Source organism: Bos taurus, chromosome 22, assembly GCF_002263795.3.
Source record: "Bos taurus isolate L1 Dominette 01449 registration number 42190680 breed Hereford chromosome 22, ARS-UCD2.0, whole genome shotgun sequence".
NCBI lineage: Eukaryota > Metazoa > Chordata > Mammalia > Artiodactyla > Bovidae > Bos > Bos taurus.
The window spans coordinates 207,061-230,801 of NC_037349.1; the positions used below are offsets into that span (position 1 = coordinate 207,061).

General features: G+C 43.5%; 1 protein-coding gene and 1 long non-coding RNA gene across 2 annotated transcripts; one reads left to right on the forward strand and one right to left on the reverse strand.

Annotated features, from left to right (window-relative positions):
• Nucleotides 1-250: 250 nt before the first annotated feature.
• MRPS24 (mitochondrial ribosomal protein S24) lies at nucleotides 251-22,734 on the reverse strand. The gene is given in 4 exon segments (NM_001046601.2): nucleotides 251-686; nucleotides 22,314-22,425; nucleotides 22,539-22,607; nucleotides 22,687-22,734. Coding segments are annotated over 4 exon segments (504 nt in total). The 5' UTR covers nucleotides 22,726-22,734; the 3' UTR covers nucleotides 251-402.
• Nucleotides 10,705-13,801, forward strand: LOC112443523 (uncharacterized). Its single transcript, XR_009492314.1, has 3 exons — nucleotides 10,705-10,856; nucleotides 12,547-12,582; nucleotides 13,365-13,801. It is a non-coding gene; the product is annotated as an uncharacterized lncRNA (long non-coding RNA).
• Nucleotides 22,735-23,741: the final 1,007 nt, after the last annotated feature.

Here is a 23,741-nt window from a genome sequence, read left to right on the forward strand (position 1 = left end):
ACAAAATTCAGACTTAAATTGAAAAAGGTTTTTAAAAAAATAACTGCTTTATAATCTCCGAAAATGGATCTTTCCATTTTAAGAGAAAACAAAGAACTTCAGGTAAAGTTCCTGACACAGTGATTGGCACAGGATATGCACTGAACCATAGCTATTACCTAAACCTCAGGTAACTGGCAGCCTTCTTCGGAACCCTGGAGCATCCTCAAAGACCCTATTCTAGTTCTCTAGACAGACGAAGAAGCAAGACAACATGGAGAGTCTATTTATTCAATAGCAACTCTGAAGACAAAGTCTCAGAAATCTGAAGGGATGTATTTCCCCTATTTCTACTTCAGTCCGTTTTCACAAGTTTCTGTCCTTCGCAGGCTACAACTTGATGTAAAAAGCTTGATGTATGTCCTAGATAAACTTATACACAACCTTTGAGGGAACAGTTTGGAGGTGCAGACGAACAGGACACTTGTAAAAGTGGGACAGCAGGGTCTCACTGTAGCCCACAAGGAAGTAGAACTTGTGCGCAGGTAGCTGCCTCAGAACCAGGGCACAGATCTCCACCTGGTTAGCCCGGCGCTTCAGAATAAGCTGGTCAGCCAGGCAGCCTGGGAAGGTGCCCAGCATAAATTTGCGAAGGAAAACATCTTCCACTGTTCGCTCAGCAGCGTGGTCCTCCCCATCCAGGTTACCTGAAAAGAGAAGCGTACCGTGGTGAGTTGGCCAAAACTCCAGAGGTAACATCCAAAAGCACTGGGCATTCAATTCCCCACCTTAGCCTCTTCTCTTTTCTTCTACAGTGGAAAAAGAATAATACTTTGAAGCTTAAAGAACATTATTTCAGTAATCCCGAAATCCTGTGAAGCATTTATTATCATTATCTTGTCTCACAAAAAAGAAGGGCACAAAACTGAGATTCCTTTATGTAGACACAGAGTACCCCTTTCCCACTCTCTCCTCACTGCCATACAAAAGCACTGGTCATGCCATGGGCCAGAGAGATGAGGCCATCAGCTACTTCTGAGGTGTGAGCTCTCTCATTAACTACAGCCATGGCCTCAACAAGTAAATTCTCACTGTAGACCATAAACCTTTGCACCTCTTACGATATTTGTTATGAGTCTCCACACCCACCCGCTAGACCTCAGAACAAGAACTTGAAAAGGGTTTGGGATAGAAATCCATACTTTAAGTAGGTTCTCTAGACAGATGTATCTCAAACGTTCAAGTTGAGAACCCTTATAATGAACAAAATATTGTTGATTCTCATTAATTCACAGTAGTTATGCTTTGTAAAGTTAAGAGTTATGTTCTATATAATCAAAATGAATAACAAATTAGTAAATACTAAACTAAACCACTGCTCCTGGTGGAAATTCTGCAAGTCTCTGGTTACAATACTTTTATCAACAGATTGATATTGTTTTATTTTCTCTGTTAAAGACACCTACAAATGGCTGATTAACACTGAACTCTCTCCCAACAGCTCTGTAACACATGCTTGAAGAAAGCTTTTCTAACAATCGTGCCCTGTAAAGTACAACACAGTCTTCTTGTGCTTAGAAACACTAGATGGTGTTGCAGTGAAAAGAAAAAAAAAGCAATGAGTTTCTCTTTTTTCTTTCTCTTTCCTGAGAACAAAGGAAATAATGAAAACAGTAAACAAGCTGGAGGGCAAATATAAACAGGCCTGAAAGAGATAATCACTCCTAATTTTACTTTATTCCCAATCTGTAGTCTGTATCTAGGTTTACTTTTCCCCAAACTAATCTGACACTATGTAAATTACATCCTGCACCTATCGCCCCCAAACTGCATGAGTTACATCCAGAACCTATTACCCTTTCCTAAGTGAAGTTGCTCAGTCGTGTCCAACTCTTTGTGACCCCATGGACCGTAGCCTACCAGGCTCCTCCATCCATGGAATTTTCTAGGCAAGAGTAGTGGAGTGGGTTGCCATTTCCTTCTCCAGCGGATCTTCCCGACCCAGGGATCGGACCCAGGTCTCCTGCATTGTGGGCAGACGCTTTACCATCTGAGCCACTAGGGAAGCCTATTACCCTTTAAGTGAAAGTGAAGTGAAGTCGCTCAGTCGTGTCCAACTCTTAACAACCCCATGGACTGCAGCCTACCAGGCTCCTCTGTCCATGGGATTTTCCAGGCGAGAGTACTGGAGTGGTTTGCCATTGCCTTCTCCACTGTTGTTGTTGTTACTGTTGCTGCGTCGTTTCAGTCGTATCCGACTCTGTGTGACCCCATGGGCTGCAGCCTACCAGGCTTCTCCGTCCATGGGATTCTCCAGGCAAGAACACTGGAGTGGGTTGCCATTTCCTTCTCCATTACCCTTTAACTCTTTACTAATTACATCCAGTACCTGGTGCATACCCTTATCACACTCCCTTTGTAGACCACTCCTTGTAGCTTTTTCATTTCAGAAAGAAGGCCACATTGAATAAAGCAGAGACAAATGAACCCAATTACTGGGTTACCTGATGCCTGCTATTACTGTTTTAAAACAATGCAAGAATGCAAGACCTTCATTACTTTGAGCCTTATCATTTACCCTAAGACCAGGAGACCCAGGCTATATAAAGTCTAAAGGAAAAAAAAAAAAAAATGAAGTCTCTTGACTCACAGTTCCTGAGGCACTAGCATGCTGTGTTCTCCCCTCAGCTAACTTCTTCCTCTAAACTCTGTCTCCATAATTTTTATTTGGCATGGGTGGGCAGAGAAGGGAAGATTTTGGCAGCAATAAATGGGAGCTCACGCAGAATCTGCTTGTGGGCAGGTGACCCCACAGGGCCCGTTGGCTTGATTGGAAGTTTAGGGATCTCTCTCCACACAAGGCTCTTTCAGGAAGAATAGCTCACTGGGGGATTTCTCTGAGGCCAGATGGCCTGGGACTCCCTGTTGTAGGGCTGTACCCCAAACACACCCAACTGGCCAACTTGGCTGCAGAAATCTGAGGCTATGGTGGAGAACAGGGGAAAAGATGCCCTACAGCTGCAGAAGCTTTATTTCTGCCTTGAGGACACCTTCTCTTCCACTGCCCTCTCTGGCACAGATTTCTACTCCGAGAAGACATTAATTCGTGGAGGATAAAAAAGAGGGAGTTTGGTATGTCCCAAACTGCTATGTTTGGTAAGCCCTCTAGAGACAGTTGATGTTTCCTATTTGGGGAATAGCTTCAGTCCCAGTTTGGAAAATTCTATGAAGAGAAACTGCTTTCACAAGGTGCCACTTTGGACAAATGTCACAGGTTTAGCAGGACTTGGAAGTCACATTTGAGGCATTCTTGCCATTTGGCTTTTTGATTTTTGGACATCTTCATGCCATCCTTTTGGGGCATTTTTCTGCCCCCTTGCTTTTGATTTCTGGGCATGTCTTTGCCATTCTCTTTCTTTTTAGTGACTTTCTGCTGCTGCAGTTTGGTTTGTTTATATTGTTATGAGCATGCAAACATCCAGTACTAACTGTTCAAGCTAGAATAGGAAGCACTTCCTCTAAGGTTCCATCACAGAGTCCCCTAGGAAAAATTCTAAGTTATTGTCGACGTATAGATAACAAGGGGTGGCGGCCGGGAGGAGCTACCCCTCGCCTGAGATCAGGGGTGGTGGCCGAGGAGCAACCCCACATCAAAGGGGCAGTGGCTGCACCTAGAGGAGCTACTCCATGTTCAAGGTCAGGAGGGGAGGCGGTGAGGAGATAGCCCTCGTCCAAGGTAAGGAAGGAGCAGCGGCTACGCTTTACTGGAGCAGCCATGAAGAGATACCCCACGTCCAAGGTAAGAGAAACCCAAGTAAGACAGTAGGTATTGCGAGAGGGCATCAGAAGACAGACACAACGAAACCATAATCACAGAAAACTAGCCAATCTGATCACACAGATCACAGCCTTGTCTAACTCAATGAAACTAAGCCATGCCCTGTGGGGCCAACCAAGATTAGGCAGGTCATGGTGGAGAGGTCTGACAGAATATGGTCCACTGGAGAAGGGAATGGCAAACCACTTCAGTATTCTTGCCTTGAGAACCCCATGAACACTATGAAAAGGCAAAATGATAGGATACTGAAAGAGGTACTCCCCAGGTCAGTAGGTGCCCAATATGCTACTGGAGATCAGTGGAGAAATAACTTCAGAAAGAATGAAGGGATGGAGCCAAAGCAAAAACAATACCCAGTTGTGGATGTGACTGGTGATAGAAGCAAGGTCTGATGCCGGAAAGAGCAATATTGCATAGGAACCTGGAATGTTAGGTTCATGAATCAAGGCAAATTGGAAGTGGTCAAACAGGAGATGGCAAGAGTGAACGTCGCCATTCTAGGAATCAGAAAACTAAAATGGACTGGAATGGGTGAATTTAACTCAGATGACCATTGTATCTACTACTGTGGGCAGGAATCCCTTAGAAGAAATGGAGTAACCCGCCCATTCCTGCCACTATTTGTCAACATAGTTTTGGAAGTCCTAGCCATGGTAATCAGAGAAGAAAAAGAAATAAAAGGAATCTAGATCAGAAAAGAAGGAAAATTCTCACTGTTTGCATATGACATGATACTATACATAGAAAACGCTAAAGATACCACTAGAAAATTGCTAGACCTAATCAATGAATATCATAAAGTTGTAGGATATAAAATTAATACATAGAAAGTCCTTGCATTCCTATACACTAACAATAAAAAATCAGAAAGAGAAATTAAGCAAACAATCTCATTCACCATTGCAACCAAAAGAATAAAATACCTAGGAATAGACCTACCTAAAGAGACAAAGAGCTGTATGCAGAAAAGTGTAAGACACTGATGAAAGATGACACAGAGATGGAGAGATATACTATGTTCTTGGACTGGAAGAATCAGTATTGTGAAAATGACTAAACTACCCAAGGTAATCTACAAATTCAACACAGTGTCTATTAAACCACTGATGGTATTTTTCACAGAACTAGAACAAAAAAATTTCACAATTTGTATGGAAACACAACATACTTCGAACAACCAAAGTAATGTTGAGAAAGAAAAACGGAGCTGGAGGAATCAACCTTCCTGACTTCAGACTATACTATGAACTACAGTCATCAAGACAGTATGGTACTGGTAGAAAAATAGATAAATAGATCATTCTTTAACTTTACACACAAAAATAAGCTCAAAATGGATTAAAAACCCAAATGTGAGACTGTACACTATAAAATTCCTAGAGGAAAACATCAGCAGAATGCTCTCTGACATAAATTATAGCAGCATCTTTTTTGATCCATCTCCCAGAATAACGTAAATTAAAAAAAAAAAAAAAAAACCTACTTAAAACTCAAAGCTTTTACACAGTGAAGGAATAAACAAAAAGACAACCCACAGATTGGGAGAAAATATTAAAATATTTGCAAATGATGTGACTGACAGGGTTTTAGTCTCCAAAATTTACAAACAGTTTATAATCCTCAACAGCATCAAAAGAAACAGCCTGCTTGGGCAGGAGAACTGAACAGACATCTCTCCAGAGGACATACAGACAGCGTATGGACAGCTGCTAAACATAGCTAATCATTAGAGAGATGCAATCAAAGCTACAACGAGATACCACCTCACAGGGGTCAGAGTGTTATCACCAAAAAATGCAGACAGTAAATGCTGGCGAGGGTGCGCAGAGGAGGGGCGCCTTCTACACTGTTGGTGGGAATGTAAATTGGTACAGCCACTATAGAGAACAGTACAGAGGTTCCTTAAAAAACTAAGCTACCATATGACACTACAATCCCACTCCTGGGCACATATCTGGAGAAAAACATGATCCGAAAAGATACATGCACCTCAATGTTCATTGCAGCACTATTTACAATAGCCAAGACATGGAAGCAACCTAGATGTCCATAGGCAGAGGAATGGATAAATAAGATGCTACATATATATAATGGAATATTATTCAGCCATTAAAAGGAATGAAATAATGCCATTTGCAACATGGGCAACCTAGACAGTGTCAAACTGACAAATAAGAGAAGAAGAAACATCATATGACATCCCTTATATGTGGAATCTAAAAAGAATATAAATGAACTTACGTACAAAACAGAGACTCAGACTCAGAAAATGAACTTATGGTTGTTGGCATGAAGGGATAGTTAGGTTGTTTGGGGAGGTCACGTATACACTAATATACTCAAAATGGAAAATGAAGAAGGAACTATTATACATAGTAATGATGGAATTCCAGTTGAGCTATTTCAAATCCTGAAAGATGATGCTGTCCAAGTGCTGCACTCAATATGCCAGCAAATTTGCAAAACTCAGCAGTGGCCACAGGACTGGAAAAGGTCAGTTTTCATTCCAATCTCAAAGAAAGGCAATGCCAAAGAATGCTCAAACTACCGCACAATTGCACTCATCTCACACGCTAGTAAAGTAATGCTCAAAATTCTCCAAGCCAGGCTTCAGCAATACGTGAATCCTGAACTTCCAGATGTTCAAGCTGGTTTTAGAAAAGGCAGAGGAACCAGAGATCAAATTGCCAACATCTGCTGGATCATGGAAAAAGCAAGAGAGTTCCAGAAAAACATCTATTTCTGCTTTATTGACTATGCCAAAGCCTTTGACTGTGTGGATCACAGTAAACTGTGGAAAATTCTGAAAGAGATGGGAATACCAGACCACCTGACCTGCCTCTTGAGAAATCTGTATGCAGGTCAGGAAGCAACAGTTAGAACTGGACATGGAACAACAGACTGGTTCCAAATAGGAAAAGGAGTACGTCAAGGCTGTATATTGTCACTCTACTTATTTAATTTATATACAGAGTACATCATGAGAAACGCTGGACTGGAAGAAACACAAGCTGGAATCAAGATTGCTGGGAGAAATATCAGTAACCTCAGATATGCAGATGACACCACCCTTATGGCAGAAAGTGAAGAGGAACTAAAAAGCCTCTTGATGAAGGTGAAAGAGGAGAGTGAAAAAGTTGGCTTAAAGCTCAACATTCAGAAAACAAAGATCATGGCATCTGGTCCCATCACTTTATGGGAAATAGATGGGTAAACAGTGGAAACAGTGTCAGACTTTATTTTTTGGGGCTCCAAAATCACTGCAGATGGTGACTGCAGCCATGAAATTAAAAGACGCTTCCTCCTTGGAAGGAAACTTATGACCAACCTAGATAGCATATTGAAAAGCAGAGACATTACTTTGCCAACAAAGGTCCATCTAGTCAAGGCTATGGTTTTTCCAATGGTCATGTATGGATGTGAGAGTTGGACTGTGAAGAAAGCTGAGCGCTGAAGAATTGATGCTTTTGAACTGTGGTGTTGGAGAAGACTCTTGAGAGTCCCTTGGACTGCAAGGAGATCCAACCAGTCCATTCTGAAGGAGATCAGCCCTGGGATTTCTTTGGAAGGAATGATGCTAAAGCTGAAACTCCAGTACTTTGGCCACCTCATGCTAAGAGTTGACTCATTGGAAAAGACTCTGATGCTGGGAGGGATTGGGGGCAGGAGGAGAAGGGGACGACAGAGGATGAGATGGCTGGATGGCATCACTGACTCGATGGATGTGAGTCTGAGCGAACTCCGGGAGTTGGTGATGGACAGGGAGGCCTGGCGTACTGCGATTCATGGGGTCGCAAAGAGTTGGACATGACTGAGCGACTGAACTGAACTGAACTGAACTGAATGCAACTCTACTCAATGTTAGAGTGGTGAGGGCGTGGATGGGAGGGGGGTGTGGGAGAAAATGGATACATGTAAATGTATGGCTGAGTCCCTTCACTGTTCACCTTAAACTACTACATTGTTAGCTGGCTATACCCCAATACAAAATAAAAAGTTTAAAGTTAAAAAAAAAAAAAAAAAAAAACTACAATAAGGTATCACCTCACACCGGTCAGAAAGACCATCACCAAAAAAATCTACAAACAATAAATGTTAGAGAGGGTGTGGAGTAAAGGGAACCCTCTTGCACTGTTGGTAGGAATGTAAACTGATATATCCACTATGGAGCACAGTATGGAGACTCCTTAGAATATAAAGAATGAAACTTTCATGCGACCCAGCAATCCCACTACTGAACATATACCCTGAAGAAACCATAACTGAAAAAGACACATATACCCCAATGCTCACTGCAGCACTATTTACAATAGCTAGGACATGGAAGCAACCTAGATGTTTATGGACATATGAATGGATAAAGAACTTGTAGGACATATATACAGTGGAATATTATTCGGCCATAAAAAAAAGAACGCATCTGAGTCAGTTCTAATAAGGCTCTAATAAACCTAGAGCCTATTATACAGAGTTAATAAAAAGAAAAATAAATATCCTATATTAACACATATTGATGCAATGGTAAAAGAATCCACATGCAAATGCAGGAGATGCAAGAGACGTGGGTTAAATCCCTGGGTCAGGAAGCTCCCTGGAGTAGGAAATGGGGACCCACTCCAATATTCTTGTCTGGAAAATTCCATGGACAGAGGAGCCTAGCAGGGTCCAGTCCATGAGGACACAAAGAGTCAGACACAACTGAGTGACTGAGCACTCCTGCAACGCATATATATAAAATCTAGAAAGCTGGTACTGATGAACCTATATGCAGGGCAGCAATGGAGACAGACATAGTAAACAAACCTGTGGACACAGTCGGGGAAGGACATGATGAGACGAACTGAGAGTAGCACGGAAACATATACATTACCATATGTAATACAGCCAGTGGGAATTTGCGTTATGACTGAGGAAACTTCAAACTCGGTGTTCTCTGAAAACCTACGGGGTAGGATGGGGTGAGAGATGGGAGGGAGGCTCAAGAGGGAGAGGACATAAGCACACCTATGGCTGATTCATGTTGATGTACGGCAGAAACCAATACAATATGGTAAAGCAATTATCCTCCAATTACACTCAACATTAAAAAAACTATGCTCATGGCATCCAGTCCCATTACTCATGACAAATAAAAAGGGAGAAAATGGAAGCAGTGAGATTTTTTTTCTCTTCAGCTCTAAAATCACTTCTGACAGTGACTGCAGCCCTAAAATTAAAAAATGCTTGCTCCTTGGAAGGAAAGCTATCACAAACCTTGACAGAGTATTAAAAAGCAGAGACATCACCTTGTCCACAAAGGTCTGTATAGTCAAAGCTATGGTTTTTCCAATAGTCATGTATGGATGTGAGAGTTGGACCACAAAGAAGGCTGAGAGCCAAAGAATTGATGTTTTCAAATTGTGGTGCTGAGAAGACTCTTGAGAAGCCCTTGGACTGCCAAGAGATCAAACCAGTCAACCCTAAAGGAAATCAACCCTGGATATTCATTGGAAGGGCTGATGCTGAAGCTCCAATACTTTGGCCCCTAATACAAAGAGCCGACTCACTGGAAAAGACCCTGATGCTGGGAAAGATTGAGGGCAGGAGAAGAGGGCAGCAGAGAATGAGACAGTTATACAGCATCACTGACTCGATAGACATGAATCTGGGCAACTCTGGGGGATAGCAGAGGACAGAAGAGCCTGGCATGCTGCAGTCCATGGTATTACCAAGAGTCAGACATGACTTAGTGACTGAACAACAACAAAGATTATACTGTATGGTACATGTGTGCATGCTCAGTCATGTCTGACTTTTTGTGAACACGTGGACTGTAGCCCTAAATTGTTACCGAAATTGCAAGTCTGTGTGCCAGATGCACGGTGAGGTCCATCAATACTAAAACATTACAGTTTAGAACAGAGAAAGGTTTATTATAGATTCATACAAAGAGATGGTGGCTCATTCCCTAAGAACCCCAAAGTTACTAAAAAGATTTCAGCAAGCCCTTTAAAAGAAAGGGTGAGGGATGGGCATGGTTACTTGTTGCAGACTTCTCCATGTCAGATCCTTTGTTCTCAAAGTCAGGTCATGGTTAAGTAACAATGTTCCTGTAAATCTCTACCAGCTGAATGTTATTCTCTGTCCTGACAAGAAAGGGCAAAGTCCCAAGGCACAACAACTTTCACCCTCTAAGGTCCCAGTTTGGCTAAGAGAAGGCAGCTCCTTCCACAGTCTGCCCAGCTGTCATCCCTGAGGGAGCCAGGCACCCAACCAACTGATCGTCAGTCTCCTCAGCCCATCCAAATGAGGAGACCAGGTCCCCCAGACTGTGGCCAGGCAGAAAGCAACTGCTATCAGGTTGCAGAGACAGGGATGAGGAAAGAGGTTCACTGCTGCCTCAAGGCCTGGGCCAAGGCTAGTGGAGGGCCTCAGTAAGGGCTATGAAGCCCTGCAGGACATCCCCAGTCTATTCCCTGGGCCCTCCAGCTCACCTGCTGGCCCAAGGCTGGGTAAGCTGTAAGGGCCTCCAGGAGAAGGCCTGAATCTGCCTCTTACCTCAGTGTCTACCTCATGACCACACCACTAACCCTTGACTGAATCACTTCCCCAGTAGTCCTTCATTGACAGTTACCAGTGGATAGGGCCAACTGTGGCACTGACCGATAGCTAAGCAGGACCACTAACGGTCGCTCACTGACAGCTGGTTGCTTGTGAGCAGGGCCCACTGAGGCCGCAAGCAGTGGCTGAGCAAAACCTGTTGCTTAGTAACAGGGTGCAGAGTAACAAGGGACAGCAACGGCTGCCTGCTAAGGGCTATGCTCATCCTGTTGTTACAGCCTGCCAGGATCCTCTTGTAACAGCACAGTGAGCTCAGCCTTTAGCATACAGCCACTGCTGTGCATCATACTCTGTACCCTGTTACCAGGCAACGGGTCCTACTCAGCTATTGGTTAGTGCCTCAGTGTGCCTCACCCACTGGCAACCAACTGTCAATGAACAACAGTTAGTGAGAGGATTCAGACAATAGCTGAGTGTTGGTCATGAGGTGGAGAGTGAGGTAAGAGGCGGATCCCGGCCTTCTTCCCAAGGCCCTCCAGCTCACCCAGCCTTGGGCCAGTGGGGCAGATGAGGGGCCCAAAGAACAGGCTTGGGTCTGTGTACTGTAGGGCTTTTCAGAGCCCTCACCAAGGCCACTCACTAGTTTTGGCCCAGGCCTTGAGGCAGCGGTGAACCTCTCCCCCATCCTGGTCTCTGCGACCTAACAGCCATGCTGGTGTGGTGGTCCCAGATGGGACCCAAGGCATAAGGGGCCTTTCCCTCCCTGGCGCTGGCCTGCATGCTCCACTAAGACAGACACCAGCTATAATGGTTCTCTCAGCCATTGGCCCACCCCGGTGGGCCCCTCCCCCAAAGCAAGTGAGCAACCATAGAGAAGTGACCATTAACAGTCCTGCTCTGCCATTGGTCAGTGCTACTGAAAGCCCCTCCCTCTACTGTATAGACTCTGAATTCTAAGGGTTTTTGAGGGGCTAGTCTGCCATCTTCTCTGTTTGCTGACCTTCCAATTAAAGTCATTATTTCTTGCTCCAACAACTCATTTCCAAATTTATTGGCCTGTTATGCCGCGAGCAGAATGAGCTTGGGCTCAGTAACAGTGGCAGTTTGCCTGGGACACAGTCTGTGGGACCTGGTCTCCCCTCTTTAGAGGCCTGAGGACTAGTTGGGTTGGGCAAAGCCTGGAGATCTGGCCCTGAAGGAACTGTCAACTGAGCTCTGCCTCCTCTTAGCCAGGACCAGGACTCTGGAGTGTAAAAGCTGTGCCTTGAGACCTTGTCCTTTCTTGTCAAGACAATAACATTCGTTTTGGTAGAGATTTACAGGAAAATCATTACCTGAACATGACCTGACTTCAAGAACAAAGGATCTAATATCAGGAAGTTTGCAACAACTAACCACGTCCCTCCATCACCTTTTGCTTTTACAAGGACTTTGCTGAAAACTGGGATTCTTAAGGCATGAACCACCTGTCTCCTTACATGGCCCTGAAAAAAAAACTTTTCTCTGTCCCAAACTCCAATATTTTAGTATTGTTTGGCCTTACTGTGCATCAAGCACACAGACTTGACTATGTTCAGTAACACTCTGTCCATGGGATTCTCTAGTCAAGAATACGGGAGTGGGTTGCTAATGCCCTCCTCCAGGGGACCTTCCTGACTCAGGGATCAAACCTGCGTCTCCTGCATCTCCAGCATGGCAGGCGGACCTGGTAAAATGTCATCAACCATAACCCTAGTTATCTGAAAGTGTTTTATGTCACACCAGTAACCTAGTTACTCTGTCAATTGCATTGTAATCAGATTTTAAACATGATTTAAGTCTTCTGTCATTATATATACCTATGGGTTCACTCTGATGCCTTTGAAAAATGCTTCAGCTTCAAGATTTATAGAAGGATTTTTAGATAAATACAAGTTTCTGATTTTCACACCATAATACTGAACTGGCTAAGAAATCAAAGAATCCTAATAAGTACCTGATGGCTTCATAAAATGCTAACAGAAGGATTAAATGGACGGAAGATATGGTTTTAATTTTATGATTTCTATTTGAAAAATAACAGATTTGAATTTGTGTTTTCCGGTGTAAGGAAAACCTTCTCAAACTGATTATGACGTAAAGTAATTTGGTAAATTTTCTTTGTAAGCAGAATGGAAACATTTATCTTTTCCCCTTTGTCTGCTTTCTAGAGATTAGGAACTCTTAGATTCCCAGCAGCTTATTAGGTAAGTCAGGAAGCCTACCTCACTAACAGGTACAAAAATCTCAAGATTTGGGGGACCTTAAAAAGGAAGGAAGTCAGTGGGTCTGATAAGTAAAATCTGTGACAAGCCCTTGGTGTGATTTTCTTAGCCCTGATAAGTCTTTTAAAAGTTCAGTCTGAGACTCCTTAAAAAGTTTCAGCAAGCAAAAACCCTCTAAGATCAACTGTAATTATATAAATCATCAGGCCAAGTTCATTGAAACTAGACTGAAATTTGGTTCTTTCTCTTAAGAGAACAAAATTTTCTTGGAAGGCTGCTTTTAATTAGTCTGTGTAAATTTATTTGCTTTTAAGTGACTTATATTTGTTGTTAAAATCTTCTGTTATTTTGGTAAGGTAAACAAGTATTATCTCACAATGATCTACAAAGGTTATGGCACGTGTAGATAAAGCTCATTCTGCTTCTACAAAATTTGTTATCTTAACATGGCAACAATCTACTACTGCATCAGGGGATTAAAATGGGTAAACAATAGCTGTAAATCAGACTCAGGACTACGGAAAACCCAAGAAGGCCACCTGGCTTTTCCCAGCCCCCTGACAAATCAAAAACTTTTTAATTTGATGGGTTTAATGTCCTCACAGTGGAAACAACTATGTTTCACTTAAGAGTTTTGTTAACTAAGGGTTACCAAGACTCATTTCCCAGTTTCTTGCTATTATGTTATAATGCTAAAAAAGTTTAATTAAGGCGTACTTTTAAGTTTGTTTCTGAAGCTTATCTCAGTAATCTTATCTTTGAAGGGAGATCAGATGCCCCGTGACCTGAAACCAGGGTATTATGCATACTGGAAAAGATCTAATTCAAAGGACAATCACCAACCTAGATGGAAGGATCAGGTACTCTTAATTAGCTCATGCACAGTGAAACTAAGAGGAATTATCTCTTGGATTAATTTTCACTCACAAAGGGTTTCTGCATTGGATTGGCTTATAGTGAAGACTGCTGATCTCAAAATTACCTTAAAACAATGCTCAGAGGAGAAACTACATTCATACCAGGATGAGAAGACATCAGAAGTAGACAGCTTGCTCAAGATCCTGGACCTGACTCATGATTCTTTAAAATATTTTCTTGACTTCTTGGACCTCTGCATATGAATCAAATGTTTTTCTATCATAGACATGATCCTATGCTAATTTTAAACATCAATCCAATTGTTGGGTTTGTGGCCAATTAACTGTGTCTAGTGCTTCTGGGTTACTTTGGTGGATTTCTCCACTCCAAGGCTCTAACTGGCTGACTGTTAGGGAATTTATTTTAAAGAAAAATTATAGTCATGTTCAGGCCACTATTGATATTAATAGATATCCCGTCACCTGATCAATTAATAATACCTGCTCTGAATTTGGCCATAAACATAAAATTTCCTTATCACTCAAGTTCAGTCACAGCAACAAGCAAAATTTCAGCCAAGGAATAAAAGCCTCTCATAAGTATGAGATTTATGCAGTTAACACCAGGCTACGGTAATTTAAGTTTTAATGGTCCTCTATGTTAGAAACAAGTAGACTATACTAAGGATAATCAGTCTAGTAACATTAGGAAATTAAGCTGGGTGTCTTCTAAACAGTGACAATATATAATTTCCCTTAAAGATAGGGGCTGTAACAGAACAGACTAAGATAACCTGGGGATATACTGGGTTACACCTAATGGAAGTTCTTGACTTAAATTCTAACTTAACCCTACTAATACTATTAGTTATTTTCTATACTGCCTGCTTCAGAAAATTGTTTCTTACATTACCAAATGTGTGATTGAGCCTTTGATAAAATGATGATATGTAGTTCCATATGAGAGCAGTGATTCTAACAGTGTAACTCCAGATATGAGAAGAAGCAACAAGAGGGGATATCTTCCTGGACCACAAGAGACTGACTAGTAAAGACAGGTAATTCAGAGAATTCTGGATATTGTTTTATGGCCTAACCCAGTAACAGCACATTGAGTGGCCTGTCAATGAAATCTTCACCAGACCTGGGAATAAGCATTCCTATTTGGATTGTGCAAAGTAATTGCAGTTGGGGCAAAAGTAATTGAGGTTCAAAAGTAATTGCAGTTGAGTTTTGCACCAACTGTAATTACTCTTACTCTTGCATCAACCACAATTACTTTTGAACCTCAATTACTTTTGTACCAACCAAACAGCACACTGGGACAAAATGGCCATGAATGCCCCCAAACCATGGTCAAATTTATGACCCTGAAGGGAATCTACCAACTAGATATTGGCACTTGCCATCTACCTCTACAAAGATTAAATCATGGCCACTGCAGCTGCTGACTTTCAACATCTCTTGAAAGGAGTTCTGGGTGGAGATCAGGAATGAAGCACTCTGTGCTCTGGAACAACTGGCAGAACAGACCTTCAAATACTTAAAATACTTTCAAGAGGAGATTTTATGAGCCCAGACTCTTGCTCATACCTAGCTCATCCTCTCATACCTAGAGAAACACTAACGCCATTGACAGTGACATTTGCTATGGCTATTAAGGAGAAAACTACAATTAAAAGTCAAAATAGAGTAGCTGTGGTTCAGACATTCAAGGAAATAACTAGATGGCACAATGGGTATGATTTCAGACAAGTCCTTGTATTGTTAAAAACTTGAGTTTTCTGAGTTGTATCCAACTTGGGATACCATTCAGTTTAGTTAAGTTCAGTTGCTCAGTCATGTCCGACTCTTGGCAACCCCATGAATTGCAGCACGCCAGGCCTCCCTGTCCATCACCAACTCCCGGAGTTCACCGAAACTCACATCCATCGAGTCGGTGATGCCATCCAGGATGCCATTAGCCATTCTAAAAACAATGTCTGCTAGCAGTGGGTCACACAATGTTACCTTTTAAAGGTCTCTTCTTGTAATTATTGTTATGTTTAGACAATGAAACTGCCTCAGATCACATGTTAACAAAAATAGAAAACACATGTGGAGTGACCAATAGCCATATTAAAGGTTAAAACCTACTTGGATAAAACCAGACAACTGGCTACCCTGGCTTCAAGTCTCCTTGAAGTGTAAAGTCTAGATTAGGATTCAGGTGTCTTTTCCTAAAAAAAAAAAATAATTTCTATCCTGTTTACTATCGTTCTCAGTTCAGTTCAGTCGCTCAGTCGTGTCCGACATTTTGCGACTCCATGAATTGCAGCACGCCAGGCCTCCCTGTCCATCACCAACACCCGGAGTCCACCCAAACCCATGTCTATTGAGTCAATGATGCCATCTAACCATCTCATCCTCTGTCGTCCCCTTCTCCTCCTGCCCTCAATCTTTCCCAGCATCAGGGTCTTTTCAAATGAGTCAGCTCTTCACATCAAGTGGCCAAAGTATTGGAGTTTCAGCTTCAGCATCAGTCCTTCCAATGAACACCCAGGACAGATCTCCTTTATTATGGGCTGGTTGGATATCCTTGCATACCAAGGGACTCTCAAGAGTCTTCTCCAACACCACAGTTCAAAAGCATCAATTCTTTGGTGCTCAGCTTTCTCTATAGTCCAACTCTCACATCCATACATGACCACTGGAAAAACCATAGCCTTGACTAGAGAGAGAGGGACCTTTGTTGACAAAGTAATGTCTCTGCTTTTTAATATGCTGTCTAGGTTGGTCATAACTTTCCTTCCAAGGAATCAGATCAGATCAGTCGCTCAGTCGTGTCCGACTCTTTGCAACCCCATGAATCGCAGCACGCCAGGCCTCCCTGTCCATCACCAACTCCCAGAGTTCACTCAGACTCACGTCCATCGAGTCAGTGATGCCATCCAGCCATCTCATCCTCTGTCATCCCCTTCTCCTCCTGCCCCCAATCCCTCCCAGCATCAGAGTGTTTTCCAATGAGTCAACTCTTCACATGAGGTGGCCAAAGTACTGGAGTTTCAGCTTTAGCATCATTCCTTCCAAAGAAATCCCAGGGCTGATCTTCAGAATGGACTGGTTGGATCTCCTTGCAGTCCAAGAGGCTCTCAAGAGTCTTCTCCAACACCACAGTTCAAAAGCATCAATTCTTCGGCACTCAGGAATAAGCATCTTTTAATTTCATGGCTACAATCACCATCTGCAGTGATTTTGGAGCCCAGAAAAATAAAGTCAGACACTGTTTCCCCATCTATTTGCCATGAAGTGATGGGAACAGATGCCATGATCTTAGTTTTCTGAATGTTGAGCTTTAAGCCAACCTTTTCACTGTCCTCTTTCACTTTCATCAAGAGGCTCTTTAGTTCTTCACTTTCTGCCATAAGAGCAGTGTCATTTGCATATCTGAGATTATTGATATTTCTCCCGGCAATCTTGATTCCAGTTCTGACTGTAAATGGCTCCATTCCTTTGGACAGGATAACCCAAGCAGTGATCATTATCTGGACCACACTCAAAACTGTTATCAAATGTAGCTTGGTTCTTATTCCTGCTTTGACTCCTAGTTTGACTCCTAGTTACAGTAATTCTTTCACTGATCTTTGGCCTCTGTTTTTTTTTAAGAAAAACAAAAAACTACTTGTTAAATTTTGCCTCCTCCAGATTATAACAGATTCACCTCAAGGTAATGATGATACAGAGATTACAGCACTCCTAAGAACGAGTGCCTGATGAACTATGGAATGAGGTTCATGACATTGTACAGGAGACAGGGATCAAGACCATCTCCCTGGAAAAGAAATGCAAAAAAGAAAAAAGGCTGTCTGGGGAGGCCTTACAAATAGCTGTGAAAAGAGAAGCAAAAAGCAAAGGAGAAAAGGAAAGATATATCCATTTGAATGCAGAGTTCCAAAGAATAGCAAGGAGAGATAAGAAAGCCTTCCTCAGCGATCAATGCAAAGAAATAGAGGAAAACAACAGAATGAGAAAGACTAGAGATCTCTTCAAGAAAACTATAGATACCAAGGGAACATTTCATGCAAAGATGGGCTCGATAAAGGACAGAAATGGTATGGACCTAACAGAAGCAGAAGATATTAAGAAGAGGTGACAAGAATACACAGAAGAACTGTACAAAAAAGATCTTCATGACCCAGATAATCACAATGGTGTGATCACTTACATAGAGCCAGATATCCTGGAATGTGAAATCAAGTTGGCCTTAGAAAGGATCACTACGAACAAAGCTAGTGGAGGTGACGGAATTCCAGTTGAGCTATTCCAAATCCTGGAGGATGATGCTGTGAAAGTGCTGCACTCAATATGCCAGCAAAGTTGGAAAACTCCGCAGTGGCCACAGAACTGGAAAAGGTCAGTTTTCATTCCAATCCCAAAGAAAGGCAATGCCAAAGAATGCTCAAACGACCACACAATTGCACTCATCTCACACGCTAGTAAAGTAATGCTCAAAATTCTCCAAGCCAGGCTTCAACAATACGTGAATCCTGAACTTCCAGATGTTCAAGCTGGTTTTAGAAAAGGCAGAGGAACCAGAGATCAAATTGCCAACATCTGCTGGATCATGGAAAAAGCAAGAGAGTTCCAGAAAAACATCTATTTCTGCTTTATTGACTATGCCAAAGACTTTGACTGTGTGGATCACAATAAACTGTGGAAAATTCTGAAAGAGATGGGAATACCAGACCACCTGACCTGCCTCTTGGGAAATCTGTATACAGGTCAGGAAGCAACAGTTAGAACTGGACATGGAAAAACAGACTGGTTCCAAATAGGAAAAGGAGTACGTCAAGGCTGTATATTGTCACCCTGCTTATTTAATTTATATGCATAGTACATCATGAGAAACGCTGGACTGGAAGAAACACAAGCTGGAATCAAGATTGCCGGGAGAAATATCAATAACCTCAGATATGCAGATGGCACCACCCTTATGGCAGAAAGTGAAGAGGAACCAAAAAGCCTCTTGATGAAAGTGAAAGTGGAGAGTGAAAAAGTTGGCTTAAAGCTCAACATTCAGAAAATGAAGATCATGGCATCCAGTCCCATCACTTGATGGGAAATAGATGGGGAAACAGTGGAAACAGTGTCAGACTTTATTTTTTGGGGCTCCAAAATCACTGCAGATGGTGACTGCAGCCATGAAATTTAAAGACGCTTAAATTTAAAGAAATTTAAAGACGCTTCCTCCTTGGAAGGAAACTTATGACCAACCTAGATAGCATATTGAAAAGCAGAGACATTACTTTGCCAACAAAGGTCTATCTAGTCAAGGCTATGGTTTTTCCAGTGGTCATGTATGGATGTGAGAGTTGGACTGTGAAGAAGGCTAAGCGCCGAAGAATTGATGCTTTTGAACTGTGGTGCTGGAGAAGACTCTTGAGAGTCCCTTGGACTGCAAGGAGATCCAACCAGTCCATTCTGAAGGAGATCAGCCCTGGGATTTCTTTGGAAGGAATGATGCTAAAGCTGAAACTCCAGTACTTTGGCCACCTCATGTGAACAGTTGACTCACTGGAAAAGACTCTGAGGGATTGGAGGCAAGAGGAGAAGGGGACAACAGAGGATGAGATGGCTGGATGGCATCACTGACTCGATGGACGTGAGTTTGAGTGAACTCCGGGAGTTGGTGATGGACAGGGAGGCCTGGCGTGCTGCGATTCACGGGGTCGCAAAGAGTTGGACACGACTGAGCGACTGAACTGAACTGAAGAACAGATCCTAGAGGAATAACAAGAGAACTCACCAGAGGGCCCCTTAATAAAACATAATGAAACAGAGCGAGAACTCCGCAACCCCAACCAGGTAGGGTCAACGAGTCCCTTGTCAGTCTGAACAAGCTACAGAAGACAGACCATCGTCCCTCATCCTCCCAATAAAGATTTCTTGGGGTTCACAACTCTCAAAGGGGATTTATGAAATAGGACATAAATGAACCCCTTGGTTGGACAGCTGGTAACTGTCAAGTGGAGCAAAACTGAGGTTTTATCCTCAGCCAGACAAGAATGATGCCTATTTCCCTTCCTCCACTGATACGGAGTAAATAAATTAACACTGGGGAATTTGTTGCAGTGAAAAGGAAAAAAGAGGAATGACTTTCTCTTTATTTTCCTTTCCCTTTCCTGAAAATAAAGAAAATAAAGAGAATACTGAACAGGCTGGAGAAGAAACATAAACAGGCTTGAAAGAGCTAATTTTAGTTTTACTAGTTTTACTTTAGATTAGTTTACCTAGTTTTACTTTACCTATTCCCAATCTTTGTCTGCAACTAGGGTTGCTTTTCCCAAAACTAACCTGACTTTACGTAAACTACATCCTGTGCCTACTGCCCCCTAATTCTGCATGAGTTACATCCTGCACAACTACGCTTTAACTCTAATGCTAATTACATCCTGGACCTGTGCTTACTTACCTTCATTGCACTCCCTTTGCAGACCACCCTTGTAGCTTTTTGCATTTCAGAAAGAAGGCCACAGTACAATAAACCAGAGATAAATGGACCCAATTACTGGGCTACCAGATTGCAAAACCCAATTACCAGGTTACCTGATGCCAACTATGACTGTTTTGAAAGAATTCAAGAAAAATTCAAGATCTTCATTACTTTAAGCATTATCATTTACCCTAAGACCACAAGACCCAGGCTATATAAACTCTCGTTTCCCCTAGGAGTGGGGCGCAGCTCTTCAGACACTAGCCTGCTGTGTTCTCCCCTCAGCTGGCTGAAGATTAAAGCCATCTTTCTATTCCCTCGAAACTCTGCCTGTATTTTTTTTTCAGCATCAATGGACAGAGAAAAGCAAGATTTTGCTGGTAACAAGAGCATGTCAGGGGAATCAACAACAAAAAGCACAAAACTTGAAAACATTGCACTCTGGCTAAGTTGCTTAGTCGTGCCCGACTCTATGTGACCCCATAGATGGCAGCCCACCAGGCTCCTCCATCCATGGGATTCTCCAGGCAAGAACACTGGAATGGGTTGCCATTTCCTTCTCCAGTGCAAGAAAGTAAAAACTGAAAGTGAAATCGCTTAGTTGTGTCAGACTCTTCGCCTCCCATGGACTGTAGCCTACCAGGCTCCTCCTTCCATGGGATTTTCCAGGCAAGAGTACTGGAGTGGGTTGCCACTGCCTTCTAACAGATCTCAAAAAGAGTACTTGTTTACAGCATGAAAGCTGAAACAAGAAGGCAGAGAGCCTTATTCAACCTCAGCTGGGAAGGCATACGCAGAGTTGTTGCTCCGCCCACATCTGAGGATGAATGTCAAAATGAGGTAGGAGATAGACGGAATTCAGGTTGGACATTTATAATTAGCCACTCTTCTGCTTGCATTTCCTGAGATGAGAGACAGGTGCGCTTCAGTTGAGGAATTTACAGGCAACAAAAACAGGGCATATAGCCAGTCTTTGTCTCTTGCTAACACCTCAAGGGAATAATCATGGCAAGGACAAAGAAAGGAAAAAACCCTGTCTGATAAGGGGAACACTACACATGCATGGAAGGGCTCCTTGGGGTCAAAAGTCAGAGGGTAATTCCAGGCCACAGTGACTCTTGCTCCTCCCAGAAGCCTTCACTTAAAGATCCATCTTGGCTAGGGTGTGCGTGGGCACCCTAGAGGAGGGTCCTGAGACAAATTAACCAAAGGGAACAAAGCAAGGTGACTGGCCTGAGGGAAGACACAGACTTGGAAAACTGCCCCTTTACAAAGGATTTAAACTTCCCAAAGGGTTGGCTCTCTCTGAGCTTGTCTATGCACCTTTCTACATGTATTTTTCCTTTCAATAAACTTTCTACTTTATTCTTTATCTTCTGCCTCCTTACCTGAATTTGTTCTTGACTAGGCAGACAAGACTAGGGCACGTGGCCCTAATTGCTGGCTTCTGTGGTACAGTGGTTAGGACTCCCTGTCTGGGAAACTAAGGGCCTGTTATTAGCTACCGCTTACTGTGACTTGCTGCAAGCTACCGCCTAGTGTTACGCAGGTCTGAAATCAAAAAGCACCTCAAGCAGGCAAATTCACAAACATGGAATCTGCAAATAATGGTATCAACTGTATGTAGATTTGTGCTCTGGTGGAAAACTGCAATATTTAGGACAGTTTCCTGGGTTGTTCAAATTCTACAAGGTTTCACTTTTTTCACTGCCTCTGGGCTATTTTATATCTCTAAATTATAATCAAGTTTTATTGTTTTAGTCATTTAGTCATGTCTGACTTTTTTTGCAACCCCTTGAACTGTGTTACCCACCAGGCTCCTCTGTCCATGGGATTTTCCGGGCATGATTAATGGAGTGGGTTGCCATCCCATCCAGGGATCAAACCAGTGTCTCCAGGTTTCCTGTACTGCAGACAGATTCATCACTGCTGAACTATGCTGCTGCTGCTGCTGCTGCTAAGTCACTTGAGTCGTGTCCGACTCTGTGAGACCCCACAGACGGCAGCCCACCAGGCTCCTCCGTCCATGGGACTTTCCAGGCAAGAGTACTGGAGTGGGGTGCCATTGCCTTCTCCAGGCTGAACCATGCAGGAAGACAGCAATGCAAAACAATTATCTTTAGGCATGCAAGTAATTTCTGTGGAAGTTCAACAAAATCCTTGCCCACCCCCCATGGAAAAAAAAAACAATTTTGCATCCCTTCAAATACATTTGGACATTCCGTATCACATACCTCTCATCTATATTAATTCTCCTTTATTTTAACTGATTTCTGATCCACCCATTTATTACTGAGTTAACTAAAATATGTGACACGTGTTCAATTAGTGTTTTATGTGACAGTCACGACACAGCACGTCTCTGTCCCGCACCGTCCCCTCACCTGTGTGCAGTGACAGCCAGCCCTTGCGGTGGGCGATGTAGTGAGGCGCATGCGCTTCCTCGTAGGTCACTGGTTTGTTCCCCTTGCCCACTCGGACTCGGGCCGCCCGGTTCTGAAAAGAGAAGCCGTGACTTTCCGCGACCACTGACCAAGGACGAGCCCTAGGTCATGTCCCCACCCCCAGGTCCCAGACCCCGAGGCCGCGAGTCCCCATGCTGCGCTCACCTTGAAGCAGACCGCGGAGGTATGCAGGGCGCGCCAGATGCATGGCAGATCCCGGCTCCAGGACAGCATCTGTAGGGACAGTGAGGGGTGAGACCCAGACAGGGGCCCTCACTTCCACCCGGCCGTCCGGCCCGCACCGCCCACTCACCAGAGGCCTGAGCCCGCCACCGCAGTAGAGCGCCACCATCTTGGACGTGGGGGCGGGGCGGGGCGGGGCGGAGCGGAGCGGGCCGCGTAAAGACAAACCGCGCGAGGCTTCCACCAGGGCGAGACCACCCGCGGGCCGGCGCAGGGGCGCGCACCGTCGGCACCGACCTGCTGTGGGCGGTGGAGGCCCTGGCTCCGGGCTCAGGAGACGGGCTGTGTGGGGCCGGGAGGTGCGGGGAGTTGGACTCAGCGCCTCCCCTCGCAGCCCTGTGCATGTCTCGCACCACTCCGCCGTGCCACAGTCGTGGTTTGCGTCATCTATGCGGAAACTGAAGGATGCTGAACGCGAGGATTCGCTGTCTTGAGAGTTCTCACAGGTGGAATGACGAGTGTTTCGGAGGGTTGGTGCTAACCCTACCGCCTGGCCAGGGTCTCTAGGGAAACAGCGTTTTACCACCTCTGACAGATTAGGCTGCTAAGCTCTGTCTTCAAATAATATCCTTTAAAAAAAAAAGGTGGGGGGTACTGACTTATCCACAGATAAAGAAGAAATATCTTTTGGTTAAAACTTTATACAGTTCTTGGGAGGGGCAAGATAGGGGTACGAAACTGTGAAATGAAATATTTCCTGCCATATTGGTGGGCAAGCGATGTCACAGCTTTCTGCGTGATTCCAGCCTTCCAAATGTGAATTACTGAGCCATGCTGGCAGTCGGCACCACTCCCTACATAACGTACTTAAGGATGTCACAGTCACCAGTGATTGACCAAAGTCACAGTTACAGCCTCCAATGTGACCCAGAAGGCCCTAAGGGAACTCAGGAAAGAGAAATTATCTCTGTAAATACGCAACATGGTGGCCCCAAGCTGAGAAGCATATGAAAGGAATGACTTAAATAATCCCACACTCTTGCATCTTCCCATTACATAGAAGAATACTAAATTCCTAAACTTGATAGCTGGGTTTCTTTACTTGACAATAATCTTCGATGTTTAGATTGCCTGCCCCTACCTCTCCCTTTGTTGCAAACTTGACTGCACACCGGGCACCCACGC